Raw genomic sequence first — 26,754 nt, 5'->3', positions numbered from 1 at the left:
TAGGTCTTGGCTTTTTTTTTATTATTACTTGGAACTAGAGAGGCTGGCCTGCACACCTACCACATGAAAATAATCAAGAGGTCGTCTGCCAACAAAAAACAACTTTAAAAGTATGGAATGTAGACTTCTGAGCCCAAACCTCTTGACAGCATCCCAAAAAGGCATGTCCTGACATGTTTTCAGTGTAAGAGGGCTTCAGCATTCCAGGCTTTTAAAAGAATGTCTTCTGTTACAGCTAAAAGGGGCTGCTGCCTATCCTTTTCCACCATCTGAAGTCAAGGAATCTGGAAGTCTGATTCTGGAACAATCATTTTAAAATATATTGAGTACTTTTATATGAAAAGTTAAGAATATGGCTCTTTTTAAATTTTTTAAGAATAGTTAGTGGCCTGACCAGGTGGTGGCGCAGTGGATGGAGCGTCGGACTGGGATGCGGAAGGACCCAGGTTCAAGACCCTGAGGTCACCAGCTTGAACGCGAGATCATCTGGCTTGAGAAAAAAAAAAAAAAAGAAAGAAAGAAAGCTCACCAGCTTGGACCCAAGGTCGCTGGCTCAAGCAAGGGGTTACTCAGTCTGCTGAAGGCCCGCGGTCAAGGCACATATGAGAAAGCAATCAATGAACAACTAAGGTGTCACAACGAAAAACTGATAATTGATACTTCTCATCTCTCTGTTCCTGTCTGTCTGTCCCTGTCTATCCCTCTCTCTGACTCTCTCTCTGTTCCTGGGGGAAAAAAAAAAAAAAGGAATAGTTGAAGTGAAACAACATTACAAAGGGATTCCCACCACCACCATTTTTGAAAAACATAGTATTTAACAAACTTCATTACCTTTTTCTCATAATTAGACCCAAATAAACAAAAGTCAGATAGAACATTATGAATATAACATTTCACTGTAGTTAACAAAGACACAACAAATTTTGAAACAGAATTCCTAGGACTTATTCTCATAACATCCTTTATAAATTCAGTATATAGCTAGTAAAGAAGTCACACAGCTATTAAGTAGTAGAATCCAGGGTGAGAATACCAAAACAAAACAAAACAACAACAAAAAAGCCCCAAAAACAGTAAGAATAAGTTTCCACATCCTGCTGATTTATTCAGCCCAGGGCTTGTCAGTATATGGAATTGTTGCCTTTTCTTTGAGACACTCTTAAGTAATTTGAAAGTCCTGGGCATAGTTATTGAATCTTTGCCCATTACGTATTAAATATATATAAAATAAGGCTATCTCTTGTGGAAATACTTTCCATAAGCCTTGAAACACTTCAGCTTGGCAGATTAATGCTGATAACAGATGTTTTTGCCCTGGCTAATTCAAAGTAAGTATAGGCCGTGGTTTAAACACTCCTAGCCTGGGCCCAGAACCCATACCAAGCAGACACAATGTTCTCAGATGATATGATGATCTGGTAGCCATTTAACTTCACAGCTTTGTTTGGATGGCATAGTGCCCCAAAATGATAGGCAAGCAGTCACTGGTTGTTTTCCTGTGTTGTTTTGTGATATCATGTGCCAGAAGAATGTCAGGCTTGCATTTGTCACATTCTCCTGGACTCCTGGTGCCCCACCCATCACATAAAAGTTTGGAGCAGAAATGTTGTCAAGCTCAGCATCTTCTTGTCCACTGGAGAACACTGGCCCACTGTCTCCAAGTGACTTGACTCAGGTCCTCTGCCAGGTGTGTGATGAGAACTTCAGCTATCTCCTGTGTAGATATTTAAATATATGTAAAGAAGAACCTGTGAAGAAAAGAGAAATAGGAGGTAGTCCACCAGTGGGCTAAAGAAAGAACTGCAGTTTGGGAAGCCTGAATTCTAGTTCTTGCTTAACTGCACATTTTCTTTGTCTCAAGGCAAAGTTCTTATTGTCTTGATGCCTTAGTTTACAAAATTCATAAAATGAAGAGACATTGCTGTTCTAAGTCATTGTTAAGAATAATGAATTGGTCTGATGATGCAAATTAGATAGATAGGAGAAAGAATAAAAACAATCTGAAAAATGTTTAAAATCTAGTGATCTCGTAACTGTGAAGAGATAATTGCCACTAGGAAGTTCAATGTATGTAGTCTCGGGCATATTTCAGAATCAACTTTCTCAATCAGGAATTTGCTTGAAAGGCTGAGAAGGCTTGAAAGTCCATCACAAGCTCATTTGTATTTGTATTTTAGCTGTCTGTGACACACTTTTAGTCACTTTAGGAAATCTATTTCTCTAGTTCTGTTCACCAGTGGTCTTCCACTAGGACTCAGACCCAGGTTGTCTGCTCCCATGTGCTTAGCTTTCTCCTTCCCTGTATAAACTTTCAATTCTGAATGTGAATCTTAATTATCTCCATAGTTATGCACTCCGTTTGACAAAGGTACTACCATGTGGTCATGGGAATGGCTTAGCCAATGCATCCAGACATTCACTCCAATTAATAAATTACAGTCTACAATTAATCTTTTTAACATTCCTTCCTTTTTTCCTTTTATAGTAGGGAGCTCTCTGTTCTACATAAAACTGACCACAAATAGAGTTTGTGGAAAGAATTTTATTGTTAAATGTTTAGATCTTTGGATATCATTGGAACACCGCCTATACCCATAAAATAACTGTTTAAAAATAAAAACACTACTTTTTTTTTTCCTACCAAACATGCCCGAGACTACATAGATTGAACTTCCTAGTGGCTATTATCTCTTCACAGTTACGAGATCACTAGATTTTAAACATTTTTCAGATTGTTTTTATTCTTTCTCCTATCTATGTTTTCCTACCAAACATTTTTCCATTAGTCTACAGCAAATATGCCACCAGAGCAGATTACTGAAATCCCACTGGTAAAGGCCAAATTTTCCTGCTTTTCTTTTACAAAACATACTTTCATCTTGTGAAGAGAAAAGTCCAGTTCATACAGGCTAATTTATATTTCATATAAAATACAAACAATAACAATGAAAGCTTATATAAGAAGTTATGATCGTTTTGCTTCCTATAGCTCCATGACATTCTATGAAATATCTGACATCATGTTGTTTTCTTTTAGTTCACTGTAGCCCATTATATTCATTTGTCTGAATGCAAAGTAGCCAGGATTGGAGTCCCACCATATCAATTAAATGAGTTCACAAAATTTTTCCTTTTTTTTAATAAGGAAATAGGTCATAAAGAGTTAGAGGTACAGTATGCCAATTTGGTGAGTGCCCAAACCATTTTCTTGCCAAACTAAATCTCAGAACTGAATCTTTTATCCTAACAACAACATCACTTTTTCCCTAAGGTTCAAAAGACCAGCACAAAATGGTCTGCCATTTAGGGAAGAAGCATGGTGTGGTGGCCACTGTCTCTCACCTCTACCATCTCCCTCAATTGTTGTGATTATTTACTTTTCTTCAGATTGCGCTTCCTATAAAATATAACAGGGTATTCTTTTTCCCATATATAGATATAGATAGTCAAATCTTAACTCTCTTTTGTTATTACTCACAGACATTAATACTCTTTTTCTAGGCCTCTAGATGTGCTAACATGCTTTTTAAAATGCTAAATGTCAATAGAATGCTCCCAACCAGTGTTTCTCAACTGCTGCTGGTCTGTGGACTGGTCCGCCAGAAACTTCATGCCGGTCCACAAAAAGGTTAACCAGCTTGATGTTGTATGAAGATTATAGACCCAAAGATCTTAGCCAAATTTGTTTATGCTCAGGGTGATTTCTGCCTTGGCAGTCCCTGAAATAATTCTATTTTCACCAGTCCCCACATGTAAGAAGGTTGGAAACCATCGCTCTAGACTATATATCATAATTTTAGACAACAGGACTCATATCTAGATTTCAGTTCTGACACTCACCTTTAGTGTTACTGTGGGCAAATCACTTAACCTTTTAATACCTAAGTTTTTAGTTTCTGAAAAAGGATGAGAAGATGACATAATTTATGCTTGAAATATCTTTTTTGAATGTCCATATGGAAGATAAAATACAAAGATATCGTATTATTCTTAACCTTTTAGAAATGTAGGTAAGTTAAAATTTTAATTAAGCTAATAAGAGAAAATTTACCATTTTAATATTTTCAAACAGTATCTGTGAAGTTAGTTCACTATTTTGTCAGAATCTTCCTACTAATATCTTTTAAAGGATTTTACTGAGTGTCTTAAATAAATAAGCTAAACTCTCATGCAGATATTATTCCAGAAAAGTGCATGTCATCATACTCTTTCCAAAAAAGTCAATAAGAGGGTTCTGGCATTAATAGGTTGCTGAATCCCTTCCAGTTCTCCTACAAATTTCCTTGCAGACTGAGCGAGTGTGTGACCTCAATCTCTCCTTTGTATTTTTCACTCAGCTCTTTAAATTCTGACATAGTAAAGTAGTTAACGTACATCAAGATCCCAAATTCTACTATAATGGAGACCTGTACATGTGTCTACACAGAGGCTAGTGACCAACAGCTTCTGTGTATAATATGCAGATGATTAGAGCTCCTGTGACTTTTTTTTTTTTTTTTTTGGCCTGATCCGACCCTCCACAGAGAGTTTTTTTCCTCCACATGCAAAGTCTCTTTAACATCCAAATGCTTTCTGTGCACAGGAGAAGGGAAGCTATAGGGAGAGGTCAAACAAAGGGAAAGTATTCCTAAAAATATCTATTTGCAATTTGAAAAACAATAGTAGAATTGCCTCATAAAATGCTATTACTGAGACCCTGGCCAGTTGGCTCAGCGGTAGAGCGTCGGCCTGGCGTGCGGGGGACCCAGGTTCGATTCCCGGCCAGGGCACATAGGAGAAGCACCCATTTGCTTCTCCACCCCCCTCCCCTCCTTCCTCTCTGTCTCTCTCTTCCCCTCCCGCAGCCAAGGCTCCATTGGAGCAAAGATGGCCCGGGTGCTGGGGATGGCTCCTTGGCCTCTGCCCCAGGCGCTAGAGTGGCTCTGGTTGCGGCAGAGCGATGCCCGGGAGGGGCAGAGCATCGCCCCCTGGTGGGCAGAGCCTCGCCCCTGGTGGGCGTGCTGGTGGATCCTGGTTGGGCTCACGCAGGAGTCTGTCTGAATGTCTCTCCCCGTTTCCAGCTTCAGAAAAATACAAAAAAAAAAAAATGCTATTACTGAGAAGAAAGGCTGTCAAGTCTATTATATTAGGTACATTTATTTATGTCCTGACTCTCCATAGTATGTGTGGATGTACTCAAACAAATACATTCAAATATATATTTATAACATTTTAAAGTGGAAAATCCCTATCACACGTTTTCTTCAGTCTTATGGTACTTTGCTCAAATACAGGAGCGTAGGATGATTTCTACAGAAATCCAAGGACACGTCACTACATTGTTTCTCCTTCAAATATGCCAAGTTAGAATTTCAGAAGCTTTAGTATGATTGCAACATCATGCTATTCACAGAGAGTGCACTCTAAAGAATGAAAGCTGTGACCTGACAGGTGGTATCTGCATACCAGGTCACAGGTTCGAAACCTAGAGGTCACCGACTTGACTGCGGGTTCATCTGGCTTGAGCACGGGGCCACCAGCTTGAGTGTGGGGTCATTGATATGATCCCACAGTCATTGGCTTGAACCCAAAGGTCGCTGGCTTGAGCCCAAGGTCACTGGATTGAGCAAGGGGTCATTGGCTCGGCTGGGGCCTCCTTATCAAGGCATGTATGAAATCAATGAACAATTAAAGTGCCGAAACTCCAACCTGATGCTTCTCATCTCTCTCCCTTCCTGCCTCTCTCAAACTCTCTCGCTAAAACATACACACACACACAAACACACACACACAGAGAGAGAGAGATTGAGAGAGAAAGAAAAAAAAGAATGAAAGCTGTGATCCACTATGTGGATGTAAGGCAGTGATGGGCAATCTTTTGAGTTTGGTGTGTCAAAATTTGCCAAAAAACCGAGCATAACTCAGGTGGTGTGTCATTTTGAGAAAAAACCATAATTTTGTGATATTTATAGTTTAAATAACAAAAATGTATAATTGGAATATATAACTGTATTTAATAAACCAAAAACTAATTATTTAACTTACCTGCTTATTGACTTCTTTGTTCACCTGTCAGTCGTTTTCTTTTGTTGGTCTTGATATTATTTAACTTGTATGGGGTGCCATGAACTAAGATAAGTGAGGGAGAGGGGGAATTCTTTAACTAATCTGCCTATTAGTAATTTTTTTGTTGCTGAATTTCATTGGCTAAATCTTCAACTGAAAGTTAGTATTTTGTACACTTCAAGCTCAAGCAAGCACTACTAACTTAATCTGTCAATCTGTTTCTTTTGTTGGTTTTGACATTATTTAACGCTGCGAATAAGGTCTCACAAAAATACGTAGAGGAAACAATTGTGAGTAAAGCCATTGCTATATTTTTCAGGGTGCTAAAAGTGTCTGGTAGTCGGTTCCAGGCACTCCAAATTTCCTGTTCGTAGTGGCATTCCTCTTGATTCTCCAAGCGGCACCTTTCCCAATTCTCAAGCTTTGACCTCAAGTCGACAAACACCTGAGCCCAGATGTTGTCTTGAAATTCTGCAAGTTGCATCTTATGTAAATTAATATGGCTGCCGCTATTTCTAATGGCGGGAAACGGCACTCATAGCACAGGCCCTCGCCTCTCCCAGCCTCCTCCTCATTTTTCTCAGTAATGATGGTCAATTAGAAATCCACGACACCCCAGAACAGTAGACTGGATGATGGTTGCTGTGGTTATGTGGTTGCTGGTAATGGCGATCACAGGGCCCCCAGAGATGCATCCCCCACGGCATTCCGCTGCTCCCTGCTCCGCTAGCCGGAAATGAGGTCAAAGATCCCCTAATGGCCTAACCGGAAGTCTCAGAACTAGACACTCTATGCCAGAGTTCTGTTGTTTTGGCCTACAGACCTCCAGCACAGAGTGTCTATACTACCGCAAATGTTTCATCTTCAGCTACTGCACCTGGCCGTGCAGGAGCCAAGATTGAAACGTCCTTCTCGGCATGCGGCCCCATACTTCTCTGGTATGTGGCCGCATGCGGCTGCCTGTCATCAAAAATGGCTATGCGTGTCTGTAGGTTCACCATCACGGATGTAGGGTAAAGGCATGAACTCAGCATTCCCTGAAATATTATGCACCACCTCCTGCACAGTACCCTGCTGGGGGTATGGGTGGTACCCTCCCCCTGCTATGTGGAAATCTGTAGTAGGAAACCATTTCTTCACATTGCCCTGTCCACGGTCAGCACAAGAGCATTTTGACTGCAGTAAGTTCTGGGTAACAGGTTCAGATTTTAGACGTTTAATGCTCACACAGTGGAAGCTCATGGAAACTTCAGTGTGGGAGGTCAGATCTGTTCTTCTCATTGAGCTACTGCGTAGAGCTGCTTCCTTTGGTTTACCCTCCCATCACTTCTCTTACTCCAGCTTTGTATCATACTGAATGTCTTTCCTTTTGTTTCTAAACTGGGATTTTTATTTGTATTTAAAATTTTTGATTGTTTTTTAGAGAGAGAGGAACATCAATTTGTTGTTCCACTTACTTATGTATTCATTCGTTGATTTCTGTGCCCTGACAAGGGATGGAGCCCACAAGCTTGGAGTATCTGGGGGATTCTCTAACCAACTGAGCAATCAAGCCAGGGATATTTGTTTTCATCTTAGAAATTAGAGCTGTACAGGGTTGTTATTTCCTCTCTCAGCAGGAGTGTTCTCCTTTAAGTTCTTAAGTCAAATTGCAGCATTTCAGCATTCTAGTTAAAAGCCAGCCTCTCAACCCACTGCCTCACCACAGCGCACATGGCCTCCGCCTGCCGGTCTACATAGTAATGGGTGGGAGCTCACTGCAGCCAAGCTGGTAATCTTGACTGTGAATGGCAAAGATTACCATAATTCTCTTCTGAGAGGGCCTGGGGCCTTAAGCAGAAGGGCACAGTCTACGTGACTAAAACATACCGACTTCCTCTTTCATAAGTCATCACATGATTAACTACAATTACAATTACTGCCTTGTCTCAGCGAATTGCGTCGAATTGCAGACACGTTGCCTCACCCTAAAAACCCGGTTCCTGCGCTTGAGGAGGTAGTGATGGCTGCAGCCATGCTTTGGAAAGGATCCAGCTCCAGGCTGTGCTGGAGGGAGGGTGGGAGTGGGAGACAAAAACAAAGCTGTGTTTACTTAGCATATAGCGATAAAGCTGCTTCAGAGCTACATGAAAGGCCAGGCAGCAGGAAAGACTTGATACAATATAAGGAATTGCTGCCCTGATTCCAGCGCCAACCAGCCTTAACCCCCTTGATCCTGGAACCTTTCATGGCCAGAGACTATAAACTAGGACTTTCCATTTTCCTGATAGCATTTCATTAGGGAAGTTACATCAACCCCGTTTCGACATTAAACTGGTCGTGTAGAATAAAAAGGAACTTATTCTCCACTTATTTGGAGAATAGCTCTGTTCTACAAAAATCCTTACTTAGTACCTCTCAAAGCAGAATTTGCATCTCAGTATTTCTACTTTGGGCTTTCCCTTAAGGGTATTAGTGTCGCTTGCAAGTAAATGAATATAATTAGGCCATTGCTCTAACACCTAGATTTGAAATGTTTCTGTCACTGCCAAGTAGGGCCATCTCTTGAGATGGCTCATCTCTCTGCAGCACAGACTAGGCTTTATCCCTTTTGGGCAGTGGCCCGGTGGGCCAAGTCAAATGCTAGAACTTGGCACACGGTCTCCATGGAGAGTGACCAAAGGGGCAGGTCCCAAAAGAGGTAGAACAGCGGGGATCGGAGTGGCCAAATTTGCTGTCTCCAGCTAGGAGAGGGTGAGGCAGCACTGCAATTGTGGGGCAGGATCTGGTACAGAAGGGGACACCTTTATGGCAGGCGCACCTTCTCTGGAAACCCCCTAGAGCAGTGGTCCCCAACCTTTTTGGGCCACGGACCAGTTTAATGTCAGAAAATATTGTCACAGACTGGCCTTTAGAGTGGGACGGATAAATGTATCACGTGACCGAGACAAGGGTCAAGAGTGAGCCTTAGACGGATGTAACAGAGGGAATCTGGTCATTTTTAAAAAATAAAACATCGTTCAGACTTAAATATAAATAAAACGGAAATAATGGTAAGTTATTTATTCTTTCTCTGCGGACTGGTACCAAATGGCCAACGGACCGGTGTGGTCTGTGGCCCAGGGGTTGGGGACCACTGCCCTAGAGAATGGCTCCAGTGTTAGCCTGAAAAAAACATTTAGGTCTGGCATTATGTTTTCTGTGCCATGGCGAACAGGTTTTTTCATGTACTTTAAGCAGCTCCCTCCACTGTTTTTCTAAGGGTGTTTTTCCTCTTCCTTGTGGTTAATCCTTTGAAGCAACCTGGCATTTCAATAGCAACAACTAGAGAGAAACGTCAGCAGGATTTTTTTCTCTCTCCACCTACCAATCTAGTGGTAGGAAAGAATATAATTAGTACCCTGTTCTTCCTACACTTAACCAGCTTATTCCAGTCTCAAAAGCCATGTGGGCCTGTTTTCCAACAAAATCAGTTCCAGAGGCTGCCCTTGCAGAGTTGAAGTGTCCAAGTTCCAAATTAGAATTACTAAGCCTGCGTGTATTAGTAAGACGAACGACCAGCCAAAAGTGATTTACTATAACATACACCAGCTCCTCCCGATGCAAGAATGAAACTGAAGTGCTCAGCTCAGCCCAGGCAGAGCTGGATGCCAACAGTGCAGGGCACAGCGGGCTGGCAATTCATTATAGGTGCGGACGTCTCCAGGCCGGACCGCGTGATGGGCGCACAGTCGCTCCGCTCTCAACGATGCCCGCGCCCCGCCACCTAAATCCACGCGGGACCATGGAACCAGGCCTGCAGCAGCAGAGCCGGCGGGAGGCGGGACTTGGAGGCGCGGGGTCGACAGGAACGGGGCTACGAAGTGACGCGGCGCGCTGGCCGCAGATTCGGATCCCTGGAATGTGCGTTCACTCAATGAAGCCGCCAGCGGCGCCGAGTCACTTCCGCGCGGAGCGTGCGCACTCTCGGCCGCGGCGCACGCGGGCTTCGACCCCGTGTCCACCTCACGCGCCCGCCTCAGACCTACACAAGCTGCCTGGTGCTGGCGCCGCGAGGCCCAGGAGTGGAGGAGAGAGGAGGTTGTCTTCCGCCTCTGCCCTCTGGAAGGTTCCAGACTTGAGAGGGATCATACTCCTGTGTTAGAAAAACGTAAGAGGGCCGGCGGCGCATGACCCCCAGACACATGCAAGTGTAAAGCACTACTGAACAATGTAACTCCTAAAGACCTGAGAGCCACATTGCCTGCAAACAAAACTGACAGCACAGTCACAAAGTGCTCTCGCTTTAAAAACATGAGGTTTAGTAACATTTTACCCAAACGGACCAGGAGGAGAGAGAGTCCCGACTAAGCAGTCGAGGTCTCCGGGCGGCCGCAGGACAGCAGGCGACACTTGAGGTGCCTTCAGCGGGACGCGTGACCCGTTGGACACATAGCGGGCTCTCCAAACAGCCTCAAGTCTCCGCGAGGACGCGCGCGGCACGACGGGCGCGCGCGCGCACGAGGGAGGTGTCCCGCGCAGACGCAGTGTGAGGCTGTCGAAGAATCAAGTCTGTAGAAGTGGAGCGGCGCAGTGGCGGCGTTGGCTGCGGCGGCATAGCGAGGCGGCGAGCTGAGGCAGGCTGGGCTCTGACGCACGCGCTAGAGAGCGGCGACGACCGGAGCTGTGAGGGAGCATCAGAGCGAGCCGGGACCTGTGCCGCGCCCGGGCTCCACGCTGCCCGATCGCCGCCGCCTCGGCGCGGCATGCCCCGCTGCTCGGGCTGAGACTTCCCCGGCGGCTGCCCCCCGGCCCCCGCCCCCTGCGCTCCCCGCCCCCAGCGCCACACTCTGCGCCCGCCGCCGCCGCCGCTGCCGCCGCGACCTGCTGCGCTCGTCCGCGCGTCCCGTCTTTGCTCCGGTCTGGAGGCCTGCCGCGGCCCCGGCCGAGCCCCCGCCGCCCGCCCGCGCCCGCCGGGGGGCCGTGCTGCCACGGCTGCAGCCCCTCGCCCCGCGCCCGCCGCCCCTCGTGTCCCGGGGGCGCTGTGCGGGCGCCGAGCCCGCGCGGGCTCTGCCTTTGCCGCTGCCCCTGCCGCTGCCGCCGCCGCCGCTGGTGGGGGAGCCGCGGGGTTGGGGGGCCCGGAGGGCGCGCGTGGGGCCGGCGGCGAGCGGCGGCGCCCCTTCCACCCCGAGCTTCGTGGACATGGCCGCGGCGGTGGCAGTGGCTGCCGCGTCCCGGCGGCAGTCGTGCTACCTGTGTGACCTGCCCCGCATGCCCTGGGCTATGATCTGGGATTTCACGGAGCCCGTGTGCCGCGGCTGCGTCAACTACGAGGGCGCCGACCGCGTCGAGTTCGTCATCGAGACGGCGCGGCAGCTGAAGCGAGCGCACGGCTGCTTCCCGGAGGGCCGCTCCCCACCCGGCGCCGCCGCCCCGGCTGCAGCCAAGCCGCCGTCGCTCTCGGCCAAGGACCTCCTCCTGCAGCAACAGCAGCAGCTAGGCCACGCCGGGACCGACGCAGCCCCGCGCGCCCCACAGGCGCTGGAGCGCTACCCACTGGCCGCCGCCGAGCGGCCCCCACGCCTCGGCCCCGATTTCGGCGGCGCCCGGCCAGCCGCGGGCCTGACCCAGACGCCGACGCCGCAGCCGCCTCCCGTTAATGGCATCTTGGTGCCCAACGGCTTCTCCAAGCTGGAGGAGCCGCCGGATTTGAACCGCCAGAGCCCGAACCCACGGCGTGGCCATGCCGTGCCGCCTACGCTGGTACCGCTCATGAACGGCTCGGCCGCTCCTCTCCCCGCCGCGCTCGGTCTCAGCGGCCGCGCCGCCGCCTCGCTGGCCGCAGTGTCCGGGGCCGCAGCCGCCGGCCTCGGTTCCCCGGCGCCCGCCGAGCTGGGCGCTCACAAGCGACCCGCGTCCGTGTCGAGCTGCGCGGCCTCGGAGCACGAGCAGCGCGAGGTGGCGGCCAAGGAGAAGGCGCCGCCGCCTGCGCACCGCGGCCCGTCTGACAGTCTGTCCACCGCGGCCGGGGCCGCCGAGCTGGGCGCGGAGGGCGCAGGCAAAGGCCGCGCGCCAGGAGAGCAGGACTGGGTCAACCGACCCAAGACCGTGCGGGACACGCTGCTGGCGCTGCACCAGCATGGCCACTCGGGGCCCTTCGAGAGCAAGTTTAAGAAGGAACCGACCCTGACTGCAGGCAGGTTGTTGGGGTTCGAGGCCAACGGGTCTAAAGCAGGTAGGGGCGTCTATGGAGCGAGGGAACCTAGGGGAGAGGGACGGAAAGCAGTCGCGGGAGGGTGGGGGGAGTGCTCTTTCCATTTAGGCTTCTACCTTAGCCCATAAACTACAAACACCGAACTTCCTGCTCGGCCCCAGGCGGAACCAGTGCTTAGTGGCAACGTGTTCCTGTGCTGAAGCAGCACAACAGAGATGAGTCACACTGGGCTGATAGGCACTGACACAGGGTTTTCCTTTCCCGGCACATTCTTGGATGGAAGCAGAGGGGCACCAGTCACCTTTTAACCTGCTGGGGGATCTTAAAGCGCGGGCGCGCGCGCACACACACAAAAACAGGCCGTTGTATAAGAGCCCTTTTCTGTAGCTTTTAAAGATGCTGTAGAGCTCCAGAACCAGCCCCATAAGTATTTTAAATTGCACGTGCATTTGAAACTCCTGTGAGGTTTTATTTACCTACAGGTTTTTAGAGGATGGAACTACTTCAGTGAGTTTTGTTTCATGTTAGGAAAAGATCTTTTTCAGTGCATGTTCATTTATTCTTTTTTTCCCTTTTCTTTGCTTGTTTCTTTTCAGTTGCAAGAACAGCAAGGAAAAGGAAACCTTCTCCAGAACCAGAAGGTGAAGTTGGGCCCCCTAAGATCAATGGAGAGGCACAGCCATGGCTGTCCACATCCACAGAAGGGCTCAAGATCCCCATTAATTCTACATCCTCTTTTATGTCTCCACCACCACCCACTGCCTCACCTCATTCCAACCGGACCACACCTCCTGAAGCAGCCCAGAATGGCCAGTCCCCCATGGCAGCCTTGATCTTAGTAGCAGACAATGCAGGGGGCAGTCATGCCTCCAAAGATGCCAACCAGGTTCACTCCATGACCAGGAGGAATAGCAGCAGTCCATCCTCTCCGTCCTCTATGAACCAAAGAAGGCTAGGCCCCAGAGAGGGGGTGGGCCAAGGGGCAGGCAGCACAGGACTGGAGCCAGTGCACCCTGCCAGCCTCCCAGACTCCTCTCTGGCAGCCAGTGCCCCCCTGTGCTGCACCCTCTGCCATGAGCGGTTGGAGGACACCCACTTTGTGCAGTGCCCGTCAGTCCCTTCGCACAAGTTCTGCTTCCCTTGCTCCAGACAAAGCATCAAACAGCAGGGAGCTAGTGGAGAGGTCTATTGTCCCAGTGGGGAAAAATGCCCTCTTGTGGGCTCCAATGTCCCCTGGGCTTTCATGCAAGGGGAAATTGCAACCATCCTTGCTGGAGATGTGAAAGTGAAAAAAGAAAGAGACTCCTGACTTTTCCAGTTTCAGAAAAAAACAATCATTACCCTTAACTAAAACTGCTTGAATTGTATCTCTCTCTCTCTCTCTCTCTCTCTCTATATATATATATATATATATATATCTCCAAGACAAGATAAATGTAGACTTCATAAACATGGCTGTATAATTTTGATTTTTTTGAATACATTGTGTTTCTATATTTTTTCTTGACGACAAAAGGTATGTACTTATAAAGACATTTTCCTCTTTGTTAACGTTATTAGCATATCTCTGTGTTTTATTATTCTGGTGACAGCTACCATTCAATGTAGGCTGTGACTCTCCCTGCTTTTTTAGAGCACTTGGCAAAATCCGAAATGCTTCTAGCTGTATTTGTATGCACTTACTTTAAAAAGGAAAAAAAAAAGCCAAATACATTTTCTGACATTGTAAGATTGCCTTACCGTCTGTTATTCCTTATTGCTGGCCCCTTTCTCAGGCTGGAGGCCAAATGGTGGAGAAGGAGAAGAAATGGGGCACTGTTGTGGAGTCGGCATGCCACTGGGAAATATCACAAAGTTTATCCCCCCCTCCAAAATTTCCTCTTAGAGGAATAGGAAAATAGATTTTGAGTGCTTCTCTATTTTGTTCTTCAAGTTCAGTTGTTGGGACGTTGACAACTGCCTGAGAGTTTTGCTGCTGAGAGATTTTGGGGGCTGTGTGAGTTTGATGGGGAATTTTTAAGGCAAAGTCGATCACTGTCCACTGCCCACGTAGTCAGTTGTAAGATTATAATGCTGCATGCTAGTAGGTTACATAACACACAAGTCGGTGACGGAAGGTGGTGGCAATGGATGATGGTGTGTAAGAGGTGGCACTGCCATGTTTGAACAGGGCCTAGCTCTGCAGTGCCCCTTCATCTTTGTGAACACCCCAGAGTTCTGTTGTTGCTGTTGTCATTTCTTTTGAGTTGCAAGGGAAATTACAGTACAGGTGAACTTCGAGATTGGTTTCATTTCTGTTTTGTGTTTTGTTTTTTATCATTTACCTGTAGCGCTGTTTGATACTATCACTTACACCCTGTTTCTCGTGAGTGCTAAATACAGTATGGTACAATGACAATAACAGCACATGGTGCTGCTAGGACTGTGGGCATATCAGTGACAGTCCAAATGGGGGTGGAGGAAACCTGTAATTTCCTTCTTTATGTGTTTGAAATACCAAGTTAATATACCTAGTTCATCTGGGGAAAAAAATGATAAACTGGTGAAAATTAAAGGAAAGGTTTAACATAATACAGGCCCCCACCTCAAACTTGTTAGAAGCCTTTTGTAAACTAAGTTCTTTTGATCACTATTTTGCATCAGTAAAATGATTTTTTAAACCAATCAGCAGTTATTAGAATATAGTTGTCTCAGAGCAATACTGGATTTTCTTTTGTGCTGTTTTAACATTCACAGGAACACTATTATAAGTCCTTTTATGTTCAGGTGTTTGTAACTTGGCCCTATAATTAGGCTGAATCATTGCTTCAAGGTCTGTTACAACTTATATGTATCCCAGCATCTATTTTAATTTGAGAAAACAGATTGTTAATCACTTTGGATTATTTTTTAGTTATGTTTTTGTCTTTAAAATTGCGCAAATATTTTTTAATGTCGAGTTAACATTTGAAAATCAGATACTGCACCAAATACAGTATTTTTGTAGTGTTTTTATTGAGTGCACCTATTAATGCTGTGCAAATTCATGTTACCAGTTATTGTTATATGACCAACAGACTTGCATGATTCATCAGTTGTTACATTTTTTTAAAAATTGGAGTAGCTATGACTTTAAATCAGACTGGTTTCTCTTATGTAAATGTACACACACAGAAACAGTTTTACATGCCCATAAAGATATTTGTAAAGAAATCAACTATTACGGTCTTGTATAAATGTGTGCCTAGGCACTTTATTATAAGTTGAAATTTGACCTCTTAGATATGACAAGTTAATCAGTCGTTGGACCTAATTTGTGGTAGCCATCTGTATGTTTTGCAATCTTAATACAGATAGTTTTCCAAAAGAAATAATAAAGCACCATCCTGCTGTTGTGAATAAGTCTATCGAGCTGTGGAAAAGACAGCCTATCATTTCTCTGTGCTGATGGTGAAGGGTAAGAAAATGAACAGCTTTAAAGGGCTGTGTATGGAGGTCGTGGGTGGCCTTCATGGGAGACTTGCAGCTGGAAAGTGTTGATCTGGGTTATTTTAATGGCGTTCTCTTAAGTTAAAAAGTTAACATGGGGACATGGGTTTGATCTTTTGTTGTACCTAATGACAGTACAGAGATTCTCCACAACTGGATAGAAATGTCAGAAAGCTACTTACTGTACATGGGCAGTATCAGATTTCAAATCCTAATATTTCAGATGTGCGTTTAATACTCAAAATATTAGGCAATACGTGTTGAAACTCCCTTTTTTGCTTTACCGATTTATAGAATTTAACAGATGTACTGTCTTTCTTGTGGCCTCACATTAAAAGTTATGAGAACATATTCATGGTTTACAACTTTTACTATACACCTTTCCTTGACCACCAAGTATTTTAAAAGTGTGCCACCTTTTAACTTTTTTTTTTTAAATTGAAGGTGATACTTTTTCTATATATGATGAAAACTCATGTCAACTGAAGTGAGTGTAATCTCAAATATCAACATTATATTTTAAAATCATGCTATGGAAATATCACCTGCATTCTGTCATTTGTCAGATTTACAATACTTTTTTTTCCTTTAACTTTTAGCATTAAATAAAAATAAAATTGGGAGCACTGAACATTTTCTGAGGCCTTTTTTTAAATATTTTTAAAGTAGGGTTAGAATGGCTATTGCTTTAATCACTAATGGCAATGTGACTAAACGATGTGTGGCTTTGGGGTCAGGGTTTGACTGAAACTGTGGAACAGGAGTTACAAACAAAAAGGCAACTGCTGATAGAAAAAAAAGAGCTAGTGTCTGGGGAAAGGGCATCTGGAGAGGGGAACAGAGTGAGGAGCTGAGCAAAGTACAGCCAGGAAGCACTTGTTTATTGTTGGGCTTGTGGTAGAGCCAGCCATGCTGCAATAGCAGATTGAAAGGAGAAAAAAGTGACGGCATTGAAAAGATCAAGACACAGAGCTGGTCTCTGGAAAGCTTTGGAGTGAAACAGCCCTATTGGGCCAAATGAAATACACGGAAGACAAAAGAGGGAAAAAAGCCTGCCCTTTGGAAAGCTTTGGAATAGAGTCAAAGCTAAAGCCATCTATGAGCTTTATTGATATCCTGAAACAAGAATTTATCAATAGAAAAGGTGGAAAGCAGGAGATAACATTTACAAACTACCTGTACTGTCAGTAAGAAATTTCTAAGTGTTTGCAGCTTTTATTCTTTATTGATTAATGGCTTGGCAGACTTTTCTATGAAAGGAAGTTGTGAAACTTACAAGGAGTTAGAGGATAGGGTGGGTACACATAGATTTACTATGTGTTTTAAATTAAACAGCAACAGTTAATATGTAGTTGGATGTATATTTTTCATTAGGAATGGTCCAGTAACTTGGGGCAGGGGACTCATCACTATATTTTAATATTTTTTAGTAGCCCGTTTAAAGAACTTTTCAAGAAACGGTCTTATGGTCTTATTAATTATAGATTGTAATGCAGAACACAATATTTCATAAATGAGTTAAAAGAAATGTTAACCTTTTAAGAATGCTAGATTTTGTTTTTAATGAAATTTAAGGGAGTGCAGCTTGCAGAAGTCATTTTGAAGTTTCAAAAGCTCCTTCTAAAGTAAACTTTTATGATTGCATTCAGTTTCCAGTTAAAAAACAAACAAACAAACAAACCAGACTCTTGATGTGGCAGATGTCTTTGTTTATACCCCAAAGGGGGGAAAAAGTTAAGGGGAAATACGGAACGACTTTTAAGTCCTTCCTTCCTTACTCAACTGTTGTTTTGCATGTGATTTACTCAATGTTGTTTTGCATGTGATTTATAGATGGTTTTATTTGGTTAGTGAAGAGTGAAATGTTTCTCTTCCTGATTCCAAAGTGTACACGTGGAATCATTCAGAAAAACTCAGTCGTGAGTAGGCCACTGGAAGTCCTGAGTCACCCTCATTCGCTTTTTCTTCATAGGAACAGTGTGAGAAGACACGCCTTTCCTCTGTCACAGCCCAAGATCAGAGTCACCAATGAATGGGACACATTTACCTACTTCATCCTCTGAAGTTCTAGAAATGAGGGGCATGAAGATTCTGTTTAACTCCTGCAGTGCCACTGGTTAGGCCTCTGACGGCAATACGTTTAGGCAATAGTATTGATTATAATTCAAATGATTAGAGTCTAGTAAAAATTGTGGATTTGACTTCCCAGACTTTCTATCTTGATGTTTCTGTTGGCAGCCTGCATTTTCCTCAAAAGATATGAATCCCTCACAGTAATTTTATATATTTTAAGATTTTTTATTTATTCATTATAGAGAGGGGAGAGAGAGAGAAGGGGGGAGGAGCAGGAAGCATCAACTCCCATATGTGCCTTGACCAGGCAAGCCCAGGGTTTTGAACCGGCAACCTCAGAGTTTCCAGGTTGACACTTTATCCACTGCGCCACCTCAGGTCAGGCCCTCACAGTAATTTTAAAGGTACAAAAAGTCAATTTGTAAATTACTTAAGCAGTTCAAAGGTGGAAAATGACTGGGTTAATGAATTACCTATGGATTTCTCTATTAATCCCCAGAAAAACCCATAATTAGGGATATCCACACTATCCCTCTTCACCATTAACAAATTAAATCTGCATCGAATTTAAACAGTTTGGTGTTAACCCGTCAATCTGTTAACCTGGTCTATCCCTATGACAACAGACATCTGCGCCGGTCTTGATCACAATATTGTGTGCTTTTTCATGGCATTAAGCAGCATAACACAAGCCATGCAAGACAGTTATTTTGGGACAAGTGTAACATAGGCAAATCAATTTTTGGAATCATTTAGACATTGGGTCTTAAAGCTGTTCTTTTATTTTGGATCCAAAAAACAGACTGAGAATTAAGTGAAATCTTAATAGAACAACCCTATTATAATGGTATAAACAGTTTCTTCCATAATACAGTCTTGAATATTGATTTGAAAAAATGTAGACTAGCTCTTCAAAACTCAAAATTATAGTATAACAAGTTTTCAGGGCACATAAAATTTATCACAAAGTCAGCCATGAAAACCCTCTAGCAGATGACTTTCTCCTAGGGCAGACAATGTCTGGAGGTAAGTAAGACTCCAGCATTCCTGTTTCAAGTGCAGGCATCTTGCACTGGTTGATCTCATCCTTTGAATGGGTTTTAGAAGTTAGATTGCATAATCTAAAGAGCCTCCAAACCATTCAGCAGAAGCCCTTGATTCTGAGATAAGATATTCTGCATAATGTCACATTTGAATATTTCTAAAGATAGTTTATATTTGGGGTGGGGTATGTGCTGTGTTACATAATTTGTAGATTCCATCACCACTTTTACTTAGTAATTACTATATATCATGACTGCCAGTTAATATTCATGAGGGGACAGGAGTCATGCACAACACAAATCATGTTTTGTTGTGCAGTACTTGGGTAGCAGCTTTAGCCAATAAAGGTTTAGGTCACTGCATATTTCTCTGCCATTTAGAAAAACCTCTTTCCTAGGACAGTTCAAATAAATATTTGAACTATAAATGGCTATTTCTATCTCTAGGAAAAATACAGAAACATTTCACTGGAAGTAAGGGGCTAAATTCATTTTAATGGAGGGAAAGACTATGAAAACAGCCTCAAGTTACTGAGAAGTACCTTCTTTTACCATATTATTTAACATTATTAACCCTAGTACTCAGAGTTATGCAGAGAAGTAGGGATGGTCTGGGTCTGAATAAATCAGCATTTCTTTACACACAGCCTTGGCTTAATGTCCTCCACATTCTTCTCGGTGTCAGAGACTGTATCAGCTGCCAAACAGAAAAAGATCATTGAAGCCTTCACCCATACTGAAAGCCTCTTACCCCATTTTCTTGTTTCTTCCAACAAACTGCAATTGAATTAGTTTTGTGTGTGTGTGAGAGATATAAAGATTTATTGTACCACATATACACTTGAAATCAGAATTTCACAAGAGGCTGACAGTCATTAGAGAAGTTCTGGAATAATACTCTCTCCGCCAGTGTCATGGTGGTGGTTGTATTCTAACACTTTTAAGTGGGCCCATCATCTGGGCTTTGGAGCTGAAGGTCTGGCACAGGTAAGCATGTCAGCTTGCTTAAGGGCGCATAGTGACAAGAGTCCACCCTCTGCAAGAGCTTGTTTCCTTCCAGAGGTTGGAAGCAGAGTTAGGGTAACTTCTCCCACTGAGCAGTGAGTCTGTTAGTACGTGCACCCCGGGACCCCGGCTGGCTGGACTTCGACCTGGGAGCAGCACAGTCCCAAGTCCAAGGTGGTGTCACACACCAAGTTCACTTTGCACCCATCATGCTGGAGTCACCATCTTCACACAAATCGCAGGCCTGTTAAAAACACCAGAGCCCTGGTCAGAATGGGCCAACTGTAGCCTTTTTTTTTTTTTTTTTAACTGGTCATTGTTGCTTGGAATGACGTTTTTTAAAAGGAAGAAAGCCACCAGCGCTGCCCAACCCTGTTTACCCAACGGGTAGGAAAGGGAAAGAGGTCACTCACTTCCGCCGCAGACTGTTTCCCGCGTGCCTCGGACGCACCGCGCTCCAGGTCTGCTTCTAGAACTTGACCTGGGCAGCGTGCGCCAGACTGGAGCAGCGCCTATACCCCGCTCGTCCGTGGAAGGGTCCAGGGACGGCCCCGCGCGCTGAACCAAATAAAGGCAGAGGCCCGGCTCCGGCCGGCGAGCCTGCGCTCCCCATGCGCACCAGCCCGGGCGTCGGGCCCTGCGGCCCTGAAAAGAAGAAACGCACGTCAGGAGCGGCCAGCCGGCCTGCCAACAACCTGACGCCGCTCGCTGTGCCTGGCGCGTCCGCGGAGCTGAAGAGGGCACAGGACAAGAGCTGCCCCAAGTGTCATTCCCTTTTTGGAAATCATGATGCTGCTGCCTTTTTTTTTTTTTTTTTTTAAACTGGCTATATATAATAAGGCACACCTTTCGTGCTGGTGGAGTAAACAATCCTGTTTAAGGGACATCCATCTTAGCAGAAAGCATACTACTAATGCACGGGGCATGTTCATAAAAATGTCTTTATTAAGCAGATCTCAGGACATGCCCAAATAGGGACTTCCAAGTACTGTAACACTTCCTGCCTAAAAGGGAGTTGCCTTTTTTTTTTTAAATTAAGAAACCTTTATTGAAATTAGAAAATAAAGTTTCTTTCTCTTATCATATAGTACCACTGGGCACTTGAAGTGCTACTGAATTAATTAACATCTAATTTTTGTTAATTATTCAGCTTAACACTATAACAATATCTCCAAAACAATAACAGGCATGACCCCAGTCCTTTTTTTTTTTAATGACATTGAAGTGACATTCATTACCAGCCTTGGAGTGGGGCCATGGGAGCTTCATTATGGACTGTGTTGTGTCATAGTTTTGGATACTATTTAAAAAGTGGTTGTAGTAGCTAAAGAAATGGGAAGCGTTACAAAAAAAATAAAACCGTGTTCCCGACTTGAGAACACCTAGATACAGCCCACCAAAGACTTTCTTCACGTATTTTTCTTTCCAGAGAACAGGCACAAAAACTGTTTTAAAAGCTCAAGATGGAGCCCTGGCCGTTGGCTCAGTGGTAGAGCGTTGGCCTGGTGTGCAGGAGTCCCGGTTCGATTCCTGGCCAGGGCACACAGGAGAAGCACCCATCTGCTTCTCCACCCCTTCCCCTCTCCTTCCTCTCTGTCTCTCGCTTCCCCTCTCGCAGCCAAGGCTCCATTGGAGCAAAGATGGCCCAGGTGCTGAGGATGGCTCTGTGGCCTCTGCCTCAGGCGCTAGAATGGCTCTGGATGCAACAGAGCGACTGCCCCAGAGGGGCAGAGCATTGCCCCCTGGTGGGCATGCCGGGTGGATCCCGGTTGGGCACATGCAGGAGTCTGTCTGACTGCCTCCCCATTTCTAGCTTCGGAAAAATGCAAAAAAAAAAAAAAAAAAAAAAAAAGCTCAAGATGGAAATCATACAAAACAGTTTGCTCCTTACATTATTTTATTGAGAAACATGGAAGTCTTTTCAGGATGAAATTTGATTCCTGGGAATTATTTTTTTCCGGTGACCAGCAGCACTTTTATTCTTTTCTCATGACCAGCAGCACTGCAGTCACCACAGAGATCTCTGAGAACAAAACGTGCTGGGAAATGAAAACTCAGAATGGTCCAGGTCTCTTCCAGATACACAAAAGCACTGGAATTAAGGTCAGGGCACCTCTAGATGTTCTTGGACTTTGTGTGGTCATTTCAGGTTATTCAATTCACTTTTATGTTTTTATTTCATAATTTTATTTTAATTAATTTATTATTTATTTTATTACCATGTGCTTGTTTTAGTGCAGCTAAGGAATCAAACTGGGAAATCTCTATGACAGCTTTTTGGTTTTTCATTGACCAAGCGGACATGAGAAAGCACAGGATGTATTGATACCCATTAGGTACTTGGACTTAGTGAATTGTACCACTAAAAATAGAGACTTTTGGTTATATTAAAGGGGGTATTAGCAAAGGGTTTTGATACACTGGAGAGAAGGGGCTCCCCCTGCTGTCATCATAGAAGATGTGTCACCCCTCGAATCTGAGTCTACCTAGGACTCCCACCAGATGTTAAACGTAGGACCATATGCTTTGCAAAGTTGTTATCACCTTGGGGGATGTACAGTCCTATTGGAAATAAAATAACCCAGACTACAAATGAAAGAAATGAATGCATTTCTTGAAAGGTTCTATGCTCAGATTCATTTAGTGAAGGACCAGCCTACCTATAACCACCAGAATGGTTTACCTAAGTCCATTCATGGCTTTAAAAGCAAGGGTAGTTGGTATTTGTGTGGCTGGTGACAGGTAGGAAAGGGGAATGGGGTGAAAATATGTTTGAGCATATTGCCTTTTTTAAAATAATCAATAAAAATGGTGTATTATGAAAAAAAAAAGGACATCTTCATTGGATTTTGACTTCAGTAAAAATGTTAGATTTGTAAAAAAGTCATTTCATTTTCTTGTAAGTCACAGATTTCTGCACATAGACCTTCAGAATTCATGAACATCACAAATTTGTAGTGATGGCAGGAACTCATTCCAGGTCTCATCCACAAACATTACCCAAGTTGAAGATCAGTGGTGACAAGAATGAAATGGAGATCAATTCACCTGTGAGTTTATGGGGAGGGGGTGAGGACTTCTGTGAAATTAAGTTGAAACTCATCATGGACTACGAGTCACAAGAAGGAAAAAGAGATGACACATGCAAGAGTTGAGAGATTAGAGAGAGAAAAATTACAGGAAGAGAACCAATATCTGGTCATAGTTATTCATTCACTCACTGGTTCACTTAATCTTTCTCTTCACAAATCCCTCCATGGTAAAACTCACGCATTGCAGGGACTGCTCATGCTTAAATTCCAGCTCCATCTCTCTGTTGTTTTTTTTTCAGGGTCAGAGAGAGAGTCAGAGAGAGGGATAGACAAGGACAGACAGGAACAGAGAGAGATGAGAAGCATCAATCATCAGTTTTTCGTTGCAAGACCTTAGTTGTTCATTGATTGCTTTCTCATATGTGCCTTAACCGCGGGCCTTCAGCAGACCGAGTAACCCCTTGCTCGAGCCAGCGACCTTGGGTCCAAGCTGGTGAGCCTTTTGCTCAAACCAGATGAGCCCGCGCTCAAGCTGGCAACGTCAGGGTCTTGAACATAGGTCCTCTGCATCCCAGTCCGACGCTCTATCCACTGTGCCACCATCTGGTCAGGCTGGCTCCATCTCTTTTTAACCTTAGTATTTAACTCTTTAGTCTCAACTTACTTATCTGTGAACCACATAATGTTGTTGAGAGAATTGATAGAAGTATATCACATGCATACCATGATGTCTGGCATGTAATTAGTACCTGTTAAATTTAGGTTTGTGCCCCTGAGATACTGGTCTGGAGTTAGACAATTGTGAAAAGACAGTGTCTTCAGTTGGCTTCCAGAAACGCCTTTCTTCATTGTCTCAGCCCACTGGCCACTCTTCTCTGCTTCCTCAGCTCAATAACTCGTCTCAGTTTGGAGTCATCTTATTTATTCTATGACATATATACTGCTCATAAAAATTAGAGAATATTTAAAAATGAACATGAATTGATTAAAAAGGAAGCATTTGTGTGTTTTTTTATTAAACAAGAACATCAGAAAAACAAGTCAAAGAAAGTTGTTTGATTATGCAAATGAGATGCAAAACCAACTTTTATTTCAATGGTGAAAATGCACTATAGAAAAGGCTGAAAGTACTGGGGTAGCTGCACATTCCCTGATCCCCTAATGTTTGTGAGCAGTGCATTTTATACAGATAGAAATAGATAGGTATATATTTATTTCAATAAGTTGGCTCATGTGATTGTGGGAGCTGGCAAGTCTAAAATCTTAGAGCAAGCTGGGGGCTAAAATCTCATGGAGAGGCTGATGTTGTCTGGTCTGAAATATGCACACTGGAAACCCAGGCAGGGTTTCTGTGTTGTAGTCTTGAAAAGAATTTCTTCTTCAATAAACCACAGTTCTTGCTCTTAAGGCCTTCAACCAATTTGATGAGACCCACCCATATGATGGAGCACAATCTGCTTTACTCAAAGTCTACTGATTGAAATGTTAATTACATCTTAAAAATACCTTAAAGCAACATCTAGGCAGGTATTCAACCAAACTACTGGGTACCCTGGCCTAACTAAGTTGACACATAAAATTTACTATCACAGCCCCTTTCTAAGGTTTCTCCTCCTTCCATGGCCTACTTCTATCAGTGATGATGCTTTCAAATGCAAAGTAACAAAACATTCCATTCCAATAAGCTTAAATTATAAAGGGAACTTACTGGCTCTTGGAACTGAACAACCCCCAGGCAGACCAACTTAGTCTGACTTGCTTCAGGTCTGAGCCTCATCTCCCCTGGTTCCCTTCGCTCTCCTTTCCCTGTGTTGATGTTATCTTTAGGCAGGCTTCCCTCGTGCTTTACAATGATTGATGCACTTATTCACATTTAAGAATAAAGAACAAAGCATCTATTGGGAAAATAGCTGTGTTAGACTTGTTCACTGATTTACCGCCTGCAGGGACTTTGCTTGATTACTGGGTGAGCACGTGGCCACGCCACATATAGCCTATGTGAGGTTAAGGGTGCTTTCTCTCAGGGTGGTGGACTGTAGATTGCGGATTGTGGATTGCCTACCAGCCTCTGTGAGGGATCATTTGGCTGTTCATTTGCTGGCTGCCATGAGAAGAGGTATCCCCTACCTGTTTACTTGTCCAACGTTGCGAGACTTTCTTAAACAGGAATGACTCACCACTTTCTAGCTTTGCAGTTTTCCTACAGTCTGCTTGAATCCAATGTGGACCTGCTTGACCTCAGCCACTGGCATTACAGCATCCCTTCCAGAAAAAGAGAACCAAGCTTCTCTCTAATTGGCTTGGTCCTAACATCATCATGTGTCCAAGGGAATAACCTGCCCTGATTGGCTTAGGCCTCTGTTCCCTATTCCCTAACTAATCCCAGGGAATAGAATGTATTGCCCTAACTGCTATCTAGTGTGGGATCTTCCCTGACACTGAGTGTGGGATCAACACTAGCACAACTAGTGGCTGCTACACAGTGGCAAAGGGGTGGACTGAATGCAGTGAGATACCTTAATGCTTCATGTCCACCTCCAAAGTGGGGTGGTGGCACTGTGCAAACCGGGAGCATCTGCAACACTAAATCCCACTGGGCTGAGTAGTCTCAGGGTCTCAGGCAGCAGCCCTGATCCCAAGAGAGGACAGCTGCCCAGAAGGGGGTGGTGTTTTCCCTGGGGTATCAGGGAAGTTAGTCCACAGGGAGGGGTGGTGGTTGGTTGACTGGCAGATGTGTCCTTGTGTCAGACTTCCTTGTTCCTGATCTGTTTGCCTCTCTGTCACTGAGGCAGTGACCTCCAGGGCTAAAAGCATCACAGGCAGCTTTACAACTGTCAGAACAGGGGCAGACTGAGCCACTCAACTCCGAGGGCAGTGATGCACGCTATTCTGGCCAGGATGGCTTGGCAGGGACGGAGAGTGTAGGGGATAGGTGGCTGCAAGACATACTGGGGCAGTCCCAGTAAGGTTGTCTCTGAGATTCTGTAAGGTGTTATTTAAAAACACACACATACAACTGAAGTGGTAGAACTTACATCTTAACAGTCTGTAAAATGCCTCTCTTGCCCGCCCTTCTCTGCATGTTTCCCTTCCTTCTCCACCATGCTGGGACAGGCATGTCACTCAGACTGCCACTCAGATCACTCAGGGAGGGACCACTGCACCCTCACTAAAAAGAACACAGATTTTCTTCAAATGGGGTGCCAGCTGGCCCAGCCTGACAATGTGCACTCCCATTCCCATGGTCTTTGGATGACAAGGCTCTTCTACTATCTGAGCAGACACTAGTCAATGACATGCTGAAGGGACCAGCACCCCATGCTGGACCTGAGAGTGTAGAAGCAAAAATCCATGGCTTGTCTTTTACCTGAGCTTCATTCTGGGCAAGGGATGGAGGCATTCTGGAGCAAAACGTTGCTAGAATTAAATAAGGGTGCTGCTCCCTAAACAGTCTGTGATTCTAAGCTGTGCAGAAGCCAACATTATTCTCATGAACAGTCACACAATACTCTGATGTACAAGACCTTCACTTCTGTTGGGTCATTTAATCCTCATAACTGCATATAAAACAAATGAAGCCATTTTGACAGAACAGAAAACTGAGGCAAAGAAAAGTCGAGTGATTTAAGTCACTTGTAAGGCCTCTGTTTAAATCCAGGTCTTCTAACTCTAACTCCCATCTTCTTTTTACCATCTTTCCCCTCAGTATTTATAAGCAACACTTGGCCCTTACAAGTACAGGAAAATTAAAGATGCGCCATGTGTGAACGAAACGGGCCCCCGGTCCCTTTGTTTACCCAGCGTCGTCTTCTCATTCTTCATGCTCAGTTTCCTAATGGAGGAGTCATGTGTCCCTGTAGTCTTTATTCTCTCAGTTTAATCAGGAAGATGAGCCAGAAGAGCTGAAATGATTAGC

General features: G+C 44.6%; 1 protein-coding gene and 2 long non-coding RNA genes across 3 annotated transcripts; 1 reads left to right on the top strand and 2 right to left on the bottom strand.

The window, feature by feature from the left end:
• Positions 1-497: 497 nt before the first annotated feature.
• LOC136403545 (uncharacterized) lies at positions 498-8,951 on the bottom strand. The gene is made up of 2 exons (XR_010751149.1): positions 6,025-8,951; positions 498-1,748 (listed from the first exon to the last, which is right to left on the bottom strand). It is a non-coding gene; the product is annotated as an uncharacterized lncRNA (long non-coding RNA).
• A 2,129-nt stretch (positions 8,952-11,080) lies between these two features.
• On the top strand, positions 11,081-13,946 carry IRF2BP2 (interferon regulatory factor 2 binding protein 2). The gene is made up of 2 exons (XM_066382358.1): positions 11,081-12,238; positions 12,814-13,946. Exons 1-2 carry the CDS (start codon positions 11,206-11,208, stop codon positions 13,524-13,526), a joined length of 1,746 nt encoding a protein of 581 aa, XP_066238455.1. The 5' UTR covers positions 11,081-11,205; the 3' UTR covers positions 13,527-13,946.
• Positions 13,947-15,309: 1,363 nt separating this feature from the next.
• On the bottom strand, positions 15,310-21,240 carry LOC136403538 (uncharacterized). The gene is made up of 2 exons (XR_010751148.1): positions 20,220-21,240; positions 15,310-20,050 (listed from the first exon to the last, which is right to left on the bottom strand). It is a non-coding gene; the product is annotated as an uncharacterized lncRNA (long non-coding RNA).
• Between the last annotated feature and the right edge of the window lie 5,514 nt (positions 21,241-26,754).

Source organism: Saccopteryx leptura, chromosome 1 (genome assembly GCF_036850995.1).
Source record: "Saccopteryx leptura isolate mSacLep1 chromosome 1, mSacLep1_pri_phased_curated, whole genome shotgun sequence".
Taxonomy (NCBI): Eukaryota; Metazoa; Chordata; class Mammalia; order Chiroptera; family Emballonuridae; genus Saccopteryx; species Saccopteryx leptura.
The sequence above is the reverse complement of the archived record's forward strand: the minus strand, read 5'-3'. Positions and strand labels throughout refer to the sequence as shown.

Coding starts and splice junctions, on each gene's coding strand:
- IRF2BP2 (XM_066382358.1), top strand. CDS start 11,206: ATGGCCGCGGCGGTGGCAGTGGCTGCCGCGTCCCGGCGGCAGTCGTGC. Junction 12,239..12,813: donor GGCCAACGGGTCTAAAGCAG/GTAGGGGCGTCT, acceptor GTTTCTTTTCAG/TTGCAAGAACAGCAAGGAAA.